Source organism: Dreissena polymorpha, chromosome 15 (assembly GCF_020536995.1).
Source record: "Dreissena polymorpha isolate Duluth1 chromosome 15, UMN_Dpol_1.0, whole genome shotgun sequence".
Classification (NCBI taxonomy): domain Eukaryota; kingdom Metazoa; phylum Mollusca; class Bivalvia; order Myida; family Dreissenidae; genus Dreissena; species Dreissena polymorpha.
The window spans coordinates 49,059,953-49,073,183 of record NC_068369.1 but is presented as its reverse complement, the minus strand read 5'-3'; the positions used below and the strand labels follow the sequence as shown (position 1 = coordinate 49,073,183).

Genomic DNA, 13,231 nt, shown 5'->3' with positions numbered 1-13,231 from the left:
TTTTATTCTCAACATCTCAGTACTTTGATTCTTTGTAAATTCCGGTCTTACTGCTAAACAGACACAAATACCAAGACCAGGGACTCATGTGTAATATTGATGCCTTATCTCTGTGTGTTGAAGAAACAGGGGCAGAGATTTATTGCTCTGTTAATGTTCCATGTGGTGAAAGGGACCCCAGTGGTCAGCTCTGGCTGATATCCCTAATCAGCAGCCATGAAGGTGTGAAAGTAGAAAGTACTCAGGTCCAGGGGTAAAGTCTCTAGACTGATATACACACATCAGCAATTACAAACACTGAACAAGTATCTAGACCGCATGACATGCAACCAAGAAGTCCTCAGTTTCCAGACAGTTCTTTATAAAGCCTATATCTTGTAGTATGTAAGTGGAAGAATAGTCTTCGTATATGAAATTCTAACATGCACGTTTTGTCTCTATATGAATGAAGGTTTGGGACTATGATTGACCAGTCAATCAGGGTTTGGGCTAGTTGAGCAGGGGAGGTAACTTGTTTGGTGAGATCCATAGATTCCAGTATATTCCAAATTTCGCACATAACTGGGGCTCTTACCTGTTCCAGTGCAGAGCAGTGTAGCAGGAAGTGTTCGACTGTTTCATCTTCCACTTTACAGTTCGGGCACACTGCGCTTATGTCATACTGGTTGAAGCGGCATCTATTTACTTGGAGTACGTAAGTGCGGGTAAGAAGCCTGAATCTTGTAGGGAGTCGAGTTACCTCTAGTGCTGAGGAGCATCCAACTTGTATCAAAGGATGAAATTTGCCAGGTGAATATTGAATGTTCATGTATTTCAAAGAGGAATATGTGCGGGCGATCCTATCGATATATTTTTCCAATAATTCACTACCGTTTTATGTACCTTTAATCTCCACTGGGATTTAGTAAGAGGGTTTTGCAGATAATCATCAACATCTCCTAGGCCGTATTTTACAAGGAGAGGGAGCACACAGTTTATCCATGATGAGGATTTTCCTGATTTCATAGAAAGTTGTCGTACCACAATTTGGCGTTCAATACTAGACTCATTTTGGCCACATATATTGTTGAAAAAGTTTAAGATTTTCAAATGATATATTGCTTCAATTGGTAAAAGTCCTGTAAGGATAAGCACGCAGGGATCTGTTTAAAAGTATCTGTTTAATAGTTTTCCATTGGAATAGGTCCAGTTGTTTGAGGATAGTTCTCTTTGGTGTGAATATTTCTATACCGTAGGTGAGCACAGGAAGAACAAATGACTTATAAAAACCCAGCATTGATTTGTGGTCCAGACCATTGTGACCGTGCAGCCCGGCTCCAAGAAGACTGTACAGAGCACGTCTTGCCTTTGAGATGTTCCCTACTACGTTCACTTCAGCTGTTTCACAGACAGACGTCGTTCTTGTTATACCTAAATGGACGGAGGTATCCACATGATTAAGGTTAATTTCACCCAGTTTGAAGCATTTACTTTTAGGGATTGTTGTTCTTTTGGAAGGTTTGATATTTAAGGTCACAGTCTTTGTGGGTTGAAGAAGGTAACGTTCTTCATTTGCAAATGATAGGGACATATTTATCATTAACTGTACATCTGTGTGGTCTCTACCCATTAACCATATATCGTCTGCACACGCCGAGCTATTAGCGAGTACGGTGCCAATACGCCCACCTCGTCCGGTGTCGGCTAACCTATCCAGTAAAGGATTGACGTAGAGCTTGTAGAGGTCCGTAGAGAGGATCCCTCCCTGACGTACTCCTTGTGATATATCAAAGGGACCACTTATTTAGGACCTATACTTAACAACACTGGATGAGTTTTCATGCAAGGATTTGAAGAGGAGCCAATGACCGTCGTTTATACCTGCATGGTCAAGTCTGCGTAGAAGTTGTGAGTGGTCGACCACGTCGAACGCTGACTTGGCGTCTAAGAACACCACATGAGCAGAGGTTTTTAGGTCTGTACACTCACGATAGTACTCTTCCAGAATAAAAGCAGCATTTAACGGGGAAGACCCTGACGTGAAGCCTCGTTGTGAAGCGTTTTGCACTTTTAAAATACAGTCTTGAATTCTATTTCTTAAAATTGTCTCTAAAATTTTACACAGAGTAGGTAGTACTGTTATTCCTCTGTAATTCCCTACTTCGGATGGGACGCATTTCTTTTTAAAGACCGGGGTTAGGATGCCTCTTTTCAAACAGGTAGGAATTTTTCGGTTATTGAAGATAATGTTGATGATTTCAAGAATACTAGTTCTTAAACTGTCCGGGCCAAATACATTGTGCTCTATGTTAATACCAAAAATATCCTCCGCTTTACCTTTATGAATTGTTTTCAGGGCTTTTGTCAGTTCAGCAAATGTCACAGGAATCACAGGTGAGTTGGAGACGATATTGGTGATTGCGGATATCTCACATTGAACTTGACTTTGATAGGTTTTATCAAAATCGGTGTCGTCTGAGTGTTGTGCTAAATGCTCGAAGTGTGCTTTGAGCCCCTCGAGAATACCATCTGTTCCTGAGTAGAGTGTTTCTCCTACATATAGATCTTTAACCACTTGTTTCAGGGATCCTCTCTGTTTATTAATCAGTTTATAAAATAGTTTCTTGTCACATGACCTAGAGTTCATAATCTCTTGTTTCTCATCGCTCAATTTCTTAGCGGCACTAACCCTACATAGTCGCCTAAATTCCTTCTTGGCGCTCTTTCTTTCAATGAATGTCTGGTCACACGAGTCATTCTTACTACCATTCGCTTTCCATAGTTTGTTTATTATTCTGAGATTCTTTAAGGATTGAGATATTTCATTGTTCCAAATTGCTAGTTTGGGTTTAGTGTTTCTTGGTTTTTTCCTTTCTCCCTGTACTTCATGAGCTGCATGGCACATAATATTACAAATCAGTAACTGACCTTTCTATCGGTTGATTAATACGCGATCCACCACTATTGAGCTTTGAAGCAACAAGATCAGCATAGTTTTGTTTATCAATTTTGTCCCACTTTACACTATTCACAATAATTAATTTAGCCTTAGTACAGTCTCCTGATGGTTTTGCTATAAGCTTAAGTTTTATAGGTTATGTTCAACTAAAACATCGTGTAATTTCTCAAGAGTTTTTGTCTCTTCTTGCATAAAAGCCATTTAAAAATCTTAGACCTGTAATATGTGGCTATTTCCTATATCATATATGTGTATGGAGAATTTTGATGACCACAATTGCATTCTAACTTAAAATATTATGTTAAGTGTGTGTTTTCTGTTGTATGGGGCTTTTGTGGAGCAATGGTTTGTAAAAACGATGTTTTTATCGTGTCTGCATTCGTAGGTCATGCCTTTTTATTGCATTTTTTTTTCAAGACGACATATAGATCTTTAAAATTATACCATGCTTGGAACAGAAAAATGAGAGGCCAAAAACATGCTTTAAAAGTTGGCAGTATTATAATTTGTTCACGTATAGTCACTTGCTCACGAGGTGTGTGTTGTCATGTGGTTCATTTCGTCACGCATAGTCACGTGCTAACCTAGTGTTTGCAGTCACGTGGTTCGTTCTATCACGTGATTAATTTTGTCACATTTAGTCACATCCTCACGTAATGTGTGTTGTAACGTGGTTTGTTCTGTCACGTGTTTTGTTAACGTATAGTCACGTGCTTATGTAATGTGTGTTGTCACGTGGTTCGTTCTGTCACTTGGTTCATTCTGTCACATACATCCACGTGATCACGTAGTGTGTGTTTTCACGTGGTTCGTTCAGTAACATGGTTCATTCTTTCACATATAGTCATGTTCTCACGAACAGTGTGTGTTGTCACGTCAATAAACGTTCAGATGTATTGCAGAGTGCCGGGGTGCGCAGGAGAAGGCGGAGGTTGCGGGAACTCAAGGAGCACCGAATGGAGCGGCGCATGCATTCCGACCATATCTTCCACTACAACGTGCACTGGGTCGGCCGGGAAAGTATGTCGGGAGCCCAAAGACTGGTCGGCCATACATTCGCTGAACCCTTTTACACTCCGCTTTTGAGCAGGAAAGGGTTAAACTCAATTACAATTACGCACGATTTTAGACGACAATAGCCCCTTATTCCCCGCGTTTGGCTTTCACAAGCGTACGGGATCAGCTACGGACGCTCTTTTCCATTTGCAGACAATCAAACGCTTATACGCACCTTTAATAAAAGTAACAGTAACAGTGTTTTCCACTATTGGATTGTATATGCGGACGAGAAAACAAATATCGCTACTAAACATGTACACCTTCAATTCAATGAATCTAATGTCAAGACAATTACTTCTTTACCAATTTAAATGCCACGATTGATTGTGTTTTATATTAATGTTCAAATGTTAAAGCACATCCGGTTTGCGCCGCAGGTATCAAGCCGGATACATGCTAAGAGCACCGGAAGTACCTGGCGCGCCTCTGCAAGGACTTCGCGGACAACATGATCTCCCGGGTGACGTAAGCTATTCGGAATCGAAAGCTTCTGCACGTCCGACTCACCGAGGAATTTTGCAGCACATTCGGTTGTGCGCGGTGTTCCATAGACGTACCGAGATGCTGGATGTACACGCGCTCAACATTCCAACGCTATCAATTTGGAGAATCATGAGCGATTTCTCTGTTACTAGTTTGCTACACCTAATTGTGTAATGCTCTATCGTATTCAAATCTGTATACTACACTTTGAGTATGTTCGGGTTTTCAATCAAGGATCCTCCAACTGTCCAAGACAGAGTGGTGATCAGAAATAAATTGGCACCAGTGTTTATCTTAGTTTACACCTATTTATTTTAGCTCTATTGCATCGAAAGTTTCAGGCTTAAAGAAACGCTCTCGAGTCCGTTTCCTGAGTATATAACTAGTACTTGGTGTCTTTGGGAAAGATCTAGAGAACGCTCCCCCAGTGGGGGTCGATCCAGTGACCTCCCGATCTCTAGGCGGACACCTTATCCATAACGCCACGGCGAACTAAATGTTTATCTTAATAAGTAGTTGTAGAGAGTAATCAATTGGTGGTTACTTGTGTAAGGTATTTTCTGTATTAGGACTTAAATATAGTATTTGTGTTAATAGTATGTGGATGTTCGATTATTACTGTTAAACATGAAGCTAAGACAAAACGTGTGAAAGTTATAAATGACTTAAGATTTGAGCCTCGCTCTGGGAAAACATGGCTTAATGCATGTGCGGAAATGTTATTCTCAATTTAGCCTGTGGAGTCCGTACAGGCTAATCACAGACGGCATTTCCCGCTGTTGATTTTTTCATTAAAAATGGGTCTCTTTAAAACGAGAATCAAAGTGTAGGCGGAAAGTGTTGTCCTTAATTAGTTTGTTGGGACTGCACAGGCTATTATGGGACGACACATGCATTAAGCCCTGTATTCTCAGCACGAGCCCCATTTGTTGCCACTGTGCATTCTTCTCTTACAGCGGATCATATCCTACTTGATGGACAAATCGACAAAGGCCCCGCTCGTGGTGCACGGAATTAGAGGTTCGGGCAATTCCATCCTGGCGATGTCGGAACAATTGAGCAAGATCTTGCTGGCCAAGACGCCCATGCTCGTGTTAAGGTAACTGATGCCATGTCGATTTGAGCAAATCTTGAGTGCCCTCGAACTGGTGGGTGTAAAGATTCATTGGAAAAAAAAAACACTTACGCACGCACGCACGCACGCATGCACTCGCGCGCGAGTGAGACGATGGATGATGGAAAATGCAGTATTTGTTTTAAACTGTTTAAAATAAGGTTTCCTATATGAACTACCGATATAGCAGTATTGGAACTAGTAAATTTACTTATGTCATAAATAAGTTGCGAAAGAGACAAATTTATCGAATATACTTTTTTTCGTAGTTTTGTAAGACCTTTATAAATTAAAACCGATAAAGTGTTCATTAGTTTACGTGTTTGTGTATTTCGAAGTTTAGTAGGCCAGTTTTGGCCTGAGGCTTCAATAATATTTTTTCTATGATGAGTCCACGAATAAATTGTGGTCGCAGAAACTAAATAAACGCGATTTATCAATTTTGTGTAGTCCGTTAGCAGTGTATTGTGATGTCCTCTTTATCATAAGAAATAACGTCATTTTGCTACCATTTACACGCAAACGCATTATTCATATATTTCGGCTTGTTCTGGAAAAACGAGGCTTAAATCATGTGCGTAGAGTGCCTTCCCAGATAAGCCTGTGCAGTCCTCAAAGGCTTATCAACGAAGACACTTTCCGCTTGGAGCGGATTTTTGTAAGAGTTTTAATGTAAACGAAAAATTTCAGAGAACGCGGAAAGTGTCGTCCCTGAGTAGCCTGAGCAGTCCACACAGGTTAATCTGAGCCTACACTTTACGCACATGCATTAAGCCTAGTTTCTCACACACAGGTTAATCTGAGCCTACACTTTACGCACATGCATTAAGCCCAGTTTCTCACACACAGGTTAATCTGAGCCTACACTTTACGCACATGCATTAAGCCCAGTTTCTCACACACAGGTTAATCTGGTCCTACACTTTACGCACATGCATTAAGCCCAGTTTCTCACACACAGGTTAATCTGGTCCTACACTTTACGCACATGCATTAAGCCCAGTTTCTCACACACAGGTTAATCTGGTCCTACACTTTACGCACATGCATTAAGCCCAGTTTCACACACACAGGTTAATCTGAGCCTACACTTTACGCACATGCATTAAGCCCAGTTTCTCACACACAGGTTAATCTGGTCCTACACTTTACGCACATGCATTAAGCCCAGTTTCTCACACACAGGTTAATCTGGTCCTACACTTTACGCACATGCATTAAGCCCAGTTTCTCACACACAGGTTAATCTGAGCCTACACTTTACGCACATGCATTTAGCATAGTATCACAGAGCAAGGCTTCATTATTATTATGTACCTGAAACGTTAACACATCACATGACGCATATTTCTCTGGGCTGCAGGTTTCTCGGTACAGCAGTGGAGAATTCTTCCGTACTGCCTCTGCTTCAGAGTCTGGTGCAACAACTGAGTATGCTGGGGAATCAAAGCCCACGAACCGGCCTGGTATGTGTGTCATTATCATCATCATTATCATCGTCATCATCATTATCATCATCATCATCATCATCATCATCATCAGCAGCAGCAGCAGCAGCAGCAGCAGCATCATCATTATCATCATCACCATCATCATCATCATCATCATCATCATCATCATCATCATCATCATCATCATTATCATCATCATCAGCATCATCAGCAGCAGCAGCAGCATCATCATCATCATCATAATCATCATCATCATCACCATCGTCGTCGTCGTCAATATCATCATCATCATCATCATCATCATCATCATCAATAATTTCATCATAGCAACTCACCCTTTTCTTATTTTCAGCTCGGCTGTTTTTCGGAGAAAACTCGAGGTATTGTCATAGCCAGCTCGTCGTGTCGTGTCCGTCGTCGTGTCGTGTCGTCCGCGTCTAGCTAAATCCTTAACATTATGTCAAGGTTTTGAACATTGGCTCTAACATCAAAGTGCTTTCACCTACAACTTTGAAACTTCATATGTTGTTGCACCTTGATGGGTTCTACATGCCACACATATATTTGGGTCACTATGTCAAAGGTCAAGGTCACTGTGACCTTAAAATTTTTTGAAAAGCTTTCCTTCATTCAAAATGCATCCGCAGCCGAGCGTTGGCACCCGTTATGCGGTGCTCTTGTTCTTATTATTTTTTGCTAGTAATGTTTTTCTTAAAATTTGTCTTCTTTGTCATAGTCATGCTTACATTATAAATCTGGTCGTACAGTCTTAAATATTGTAGAATGCCAGTTAACCTATGCAATACGATATTATAGAATTCAGTACGGTATTATGGAAATTTTCGTATAAAGGAAGTCTATTTCACACGCAAATTCAGATAAGGCGGAAAGTGTCTTCCCTGATTAGCCCCTGCGGACTGCACATGCTACCAAGAGACGACACTTTAGCACATGCATTAAGCCCAGTTTTCCCAGGGCGGGACTCATATGAGTCGTGTATTGAGAAAACTGGGCATAATGCATGTGCGTAAAGTGTCGTCCCAGATTAGCCTGTGCAGTCCGCACAAGCTAATCAAGGGCGACACTTTCCGCTTTTATGGTATTTTTCGTTTAAAGGAAGTCTCTTCTACACGAAAATCCAGTTAAGGCGGAAAGTTTCGTCCCTGATTAGCCTGTGCGGATTGCACATGCTAATCTGGGACGACACTTTACGCACATGCATTATGCCCAGTTTTCTCAGAACACGACACAAATGTATATCGAGTACCATACTATTTTCTTTAAAACACTCCTTTCTTGTTTTGCCTCGTGCAAAGATAAATCGTCATGTGGATTCTTAACAATAGTTTCTCTTTTTCAGACCGTTGAGCTCCTAAAAGTCCAGTTGAATCTGCTCTTAAAGCACGGCACGGCAGAGTGCCCACTCGTGGTCATCTTGGACTCGCTTGACCAGCTGGACACCTCTCACAATGGCCGCTATTTGATGTGGCTTCCGGCCTCCCTGCCGCCTCACTGTAAGATTATCGTGTCATCACTTCCGGAGGAGAAATACGAGACGTTTCCGGCCCTCAAGGTAGCGGAACTTTTATAAAGGCAACAGGTGTACTATTATAAAGATAAAATACTATGTAAGGGGGATATTTATTCATATAAGTACTCCCGGCTGTACATTTTAAACCTTGTTATGAGTGATAAAGAGCAACACACGAACCTACATTAATATTCAGTTGTCAGTAGCCTGTCTATTAACAGTTATTTATTATTATTATTATTATTATTATTATTATCATTATTATTATTGATTTAGTAATTTATTTATGCTGTCATGTGGCTTATAGGGAAATAACATTGATTTAAAACTGAGAATTTACTGTTTAAAACAGTAAAAATTATGTTGACGTCCAAATTGTATTATTCCCGCGAAAGTCATCAGTTTATCTCCACATAGGGCGAAAGGCATAAGTTAAGAACATGTATTACATATGGTAGACTATTGATTATTTTAATCACTCGTGACCATAACAAATCAAAATTTTCACTCATGACTGCTCCATAAAGTGTTAAGATATACATTGGTTACCGTATATTTTTTCTATCTGTTTAAAACCAGTTTTTCTAGTTTACAAAAAATAAAGAAGAGTTATGTATCTACGTGTCCATTGACTATTTAAAACACTGGTGGCCACATTTTGTATTTGATTTGTATTTGAGGAATATATTACTTTTTTTTAAATACCAAACGACATCAAAATCTGTGTAGATCTACAACTTAAAAACACACCGCTAAGAAGTCCTTAAAATAATTCAGCAAACGCAAAATATTTCATTATAAACTTGTGATACATGTTTGCCGTTTTTTATAGAAATTATTTCCTGACGAGGATAGGTACATACAGGTCCCGGAACTAGATCAGAGGGATGCACACAGCATAGTGGCATCGTGGGCGCAGAAATGGAACCGGACGTTGACTCAGACCCAGATGGAACTCCTGCTGACCACATTCCGGAAGTGCCCGACACCGCTGTTCTTAAAGGTGAGTGCACGCAGCTCTGGAAAGGTTTAATAACTGGAAAATGAGGAAAATCCGTGCAGAAAATTTAAATACAATGAGCAAAGAATTTTGACACTAAATCGGGCCGATAAAGACCATTCATTCTCATTGGTCGGTTGGAGACAGTACCTACATTTCCACGGGGTTCATAAGACGTCGCCCTTCGACTTGGTGATTATAAGCCACTGCAATCGCAATATTGTCTTCGATTTGTATAATACATATTTAACGTGTAAATATCTTATGTATTAGATTCATTCAGACGGTAGTAATTCACCTACTGGACACCGCCCATGCGCAGTTTGCCCCCTCTAATTCTCGTGCTAATACGGACGGACATCAACCAATATATCGGTATTGAACCATACTGGTATTTTCTCGTTTGAATTTAATGTTTACGAACGTCGATCTGTTGAGAAGACAATGATGTCCCATGCAATATCAACGTCGCATATTATTAAAATTAAGATAAAGCGTTTATCGCAACGGTTGAACGTCTGCCTTAAGAACTTGTGATCATAGGTTCGCTTCACCTTGATGCTTGCAGATTTTTTTCAGCTGAGTAACACTTACGTCAATGTTCTTTAAGTGATTTTTATGAAATTAATATCAGTGGTAAATTAGCTACATTCTGCATGTAATAAGTCAAGGCATTTAAAAAGTACATGTACTTCATACACACTGCGCGTATTTGTTTCAATGCTCTGTGATAGTCTATAATTAACAGATGTGTTGTTGTTTTTTTTTCACCGCAGTTGAGCGCGGTGCAGACGGTGCGTGCGTGTTGAACTGGTACCACCGTCAATTTACGGAAAGTGCGCACGGGCTCTACTGCGCAGACGAAGCGAAGAACAAGCGTCTCCATGGCAACCTAGCTGATTTCTTCGCGGGAGCCTGGGAAAATGGTAGTATTGAGCATAATTATGATATGTTTGGACAGTTAGTCATTATATCAGGAAGAATATCACAATAACTAGTATGCAAAAATAAAAATATACGTTGAATTTTCAATGAGGCTCAATTTGCTATGTGAGTCTTTGATAATTTTTGGTCCTCCAATATAGAAGTATAATGAAGAGCATTATCGTTATCATGAGTTTTTAAACGTTTCATTATTTTCAAATAGCCGCAAGTCATTTTTAAATAGAGAATATTTATGTTGTTTTTATTATTTCACTCCCTGTAATATCGAAATTTTCACCGAATATACATGTTAGCAAATTCATGTGCTAGCTCGTGAGTATTTATACAAGTCTCGCTGTAGGAAAACTGGACTTATTGCATGTGCGTACAGTGTCGTCCCAGATAAGCCTGTGAAGTCTACACAGGCTAATCAGGAACGACACTTTCTGTTTTAAGGTATTTTTTGTTCAAAGGAAGTCTCTTCTTAGCAAAAACCCAGTTAAGGTGGATATTGCCGTCCCGGATAAGCCTGTGCAGACTTTAAGGGCTACTCTGGAAGACACTTTAAGCACATGCATTAAGGCAAGTTTTCCGAGAACGATGCTAAAATAAGCTTTTAAGTGTTTTATTCCAGGAAGAAAAAAGCTGTACACGAACGCTAAAGGGGAGGTAATAGAAGAGGACCGCTATGTGACGTCACAGCCCCTTCGCTTCGGAGAGGATGACTACAACATCCGGGCTCTAAACAATCTGCCCTATCACCGCCTGCACGCGGGTCACGTTGACCTTCTCAAGAAGGAGTGTCTCCATTCTATACATAAATGGTGACGTCACTACGTTATTGTCACCTCTATACTTAGACGCATCACGCACCTCCATTTGGAGGCATTTATGACTACGACACAAAGAAGTCCGCGGATGAATGAAGAATTTGCTTTATAAGTAAACTTTCATGTTATGATTTAAAAGTTAAGTATAATTTTGTTCAGTCTTACGGTCTTATGTTAGAAGCAATTAAAATTTTCGTAAGTTTTCAACAATTTCGCTCTTTATTCATTTTTATAAACTGTACTTTCACTTTCGGTTGTATAACAACATGTGTCCTTTATTGACGAAAGTTTGCAATAAAATAGCGTTTTCAAAACCGCTTAAAAAGTTTCAGAAGGTGTATCTGATGCGTGTTATGAATAGACACAATGTCATAGCTATATTGCCGACTAGTATGGGAACAATTTGGTATTTCAAGTGGCTCCATTTGCATTGCAAGAGAAGTTCAAATTGACTTGTTCAGTTTGTTAAATCGAGGGCTTAACGGAAAACTGCAGTATCTCCTTCTTTATTTAATATGAGTTACAACAGTCTTCCGTTCACCCCTCGAAATTTTGACACCCTTATTATATATTTTTTTAAAAGTGCCTGAGATATTTTTTTCTTTAAATAAACGAGATCAATGAAAATTTTAGTAAAAGCACAGCATTGATGTTCTATGATGGTCATTTTTTAGTGGAATAGTATGTTACAATAAAACAATTATAACTATTGTATTAATGAATTTAGATTAGGTGTCATCTTTAAATGGGGTAGTTATTCATTATATGAGATTAGCACATTATATAGTTGAAAAATAAATAACACTTTAATGACTTACCATATTAAAATAAAGTAGCATAGAATATGTTGCAGGTCATAAAATGTAAAACTGAAATTGAAGAAGCTTTACAAATATTTACACTGACAACACTGTTGGTTTTCCAAAAAAAATCCTTCCTATCTACCTGCCCTAGTTTTTTGGGGCAAATTTAAATATTATGAATATCATTGAATTAAATTATTAAAATATCAATATGTTTTGATTACATTAGCTTATTTTATTATTAATAATAAATACTTTGCAAGGAAAGTCCAATTCTGTTTTAATTAGTCTTAATTAGGTACTAGTAAAATTGAAAATATCAGTGACATCCAACACTTGGCTTATATGCGTATGAATGCATATTTTCTTTGACAGTTACATAGTACCCTATGTAATTGGATTAAAAACAACAAATAACTATAGTTCCACAACCCAGCCCATGTTGACTCAAGCTGAATTAATTCATCAATTGATCCTATTTAATTATATAAAAAACAACATGTGTAAGATTTTGAGAATATCCCATGTTTTCCCCTAGTATTCCTCTAGTACACCAACATGCAGGTCTTACTAATGATTTACATGCACTCCTTAAACAGTTTAACAAAAATAATGAATGATTAATCCAAAGAAAACAACAAACAAGCTGCTTCATATAAAAAATATTACATAAGCAAAATAATCATTTTATAATAAATCAAGATTATACTTCAACCAAACCATTATAAATTTATTGTAGGGTGGGGGGGGGGGGGGGGGGGGGGTAATGTAAGCACTAAAACTAAAATGGGGGAAATGTCTGGGGAGGGAACATCTTAGGGGGGGCGTCCGGAATTCCTGCTAAGGGCGACAGTGTTGTTAATGTGTCTTTAGAAGAAATAACTGAAGGAAAGTACTCATTGGTGTATGCCCATCCAGAAGCATTTCTGAGCATATCAATTGGAACAGCAATATTGAGTGCATTTGAAAGAGATATAACTGTTTCATGCATTGCTTTTGGTGAAGCCCACAAGTCATGGTCCTTTAATGGTAGCTTTCTTATTAGGGAATTTTATACTTATTTTTTACTCTACAATCTAGCTCTTTTGTCATAAAATG

General features: G+C 39.1%; 1 protein-coding gene across 1 annotated transcript; it reads left to right on the top strand.

Annotated features, from left to right (window-relative positions):
* The first annotated feature begins 2,355 nt into the window (after positions 1–2,355).
* On the top strand, positions 2,356–10,506 carry LOC127859738 (NACHT and WD repeat domain-containing protein 2-like). Its single transcript, XM_052397246.1, has 7 exons — positions 2,356–2,373; positions 3,841–3,945; positions 5,437–5,579; positions 6,958–7,060; positions 8,406–8,618; positions 9,409–9,579; positions 10,353–10,506. The coding sequence occupies exons 1-7, from the start codon at positions 2,356–2,358 to the stop codon at positions 10,383–10,385; spliced, it is 786 nt and encodes a 261-aa protein (XP_052253206.1). The 3' UTR covers positions 10,386–10,506.
* The last annotated feature ends 2,725 nt before the right edge of the window (positions 10,507–13,231 follow it).

What these genes read in the sequence shown, in the direction of transcription:
- LOC127859738 (XM_052397246.1), top strand. An exon ending in ACGCCCATGCTCGTGTTAAG is followed by an intron (nt 5,580 to 6,957) that starts GTAACTGATGCC and finishes TCTGGGCTGCAG; the next exon opens with GTTTCTCGGTACAGCAGTGG. An exon ending in AGACGTTTCCGGCCCTCAAG is followed by an intron (nt 8,619 to 9,408) that starts GTAGCGGAACTT and finishes CGTTTTTTATAG; the next exon opens with AAATTATTTCCTGACGAGGA.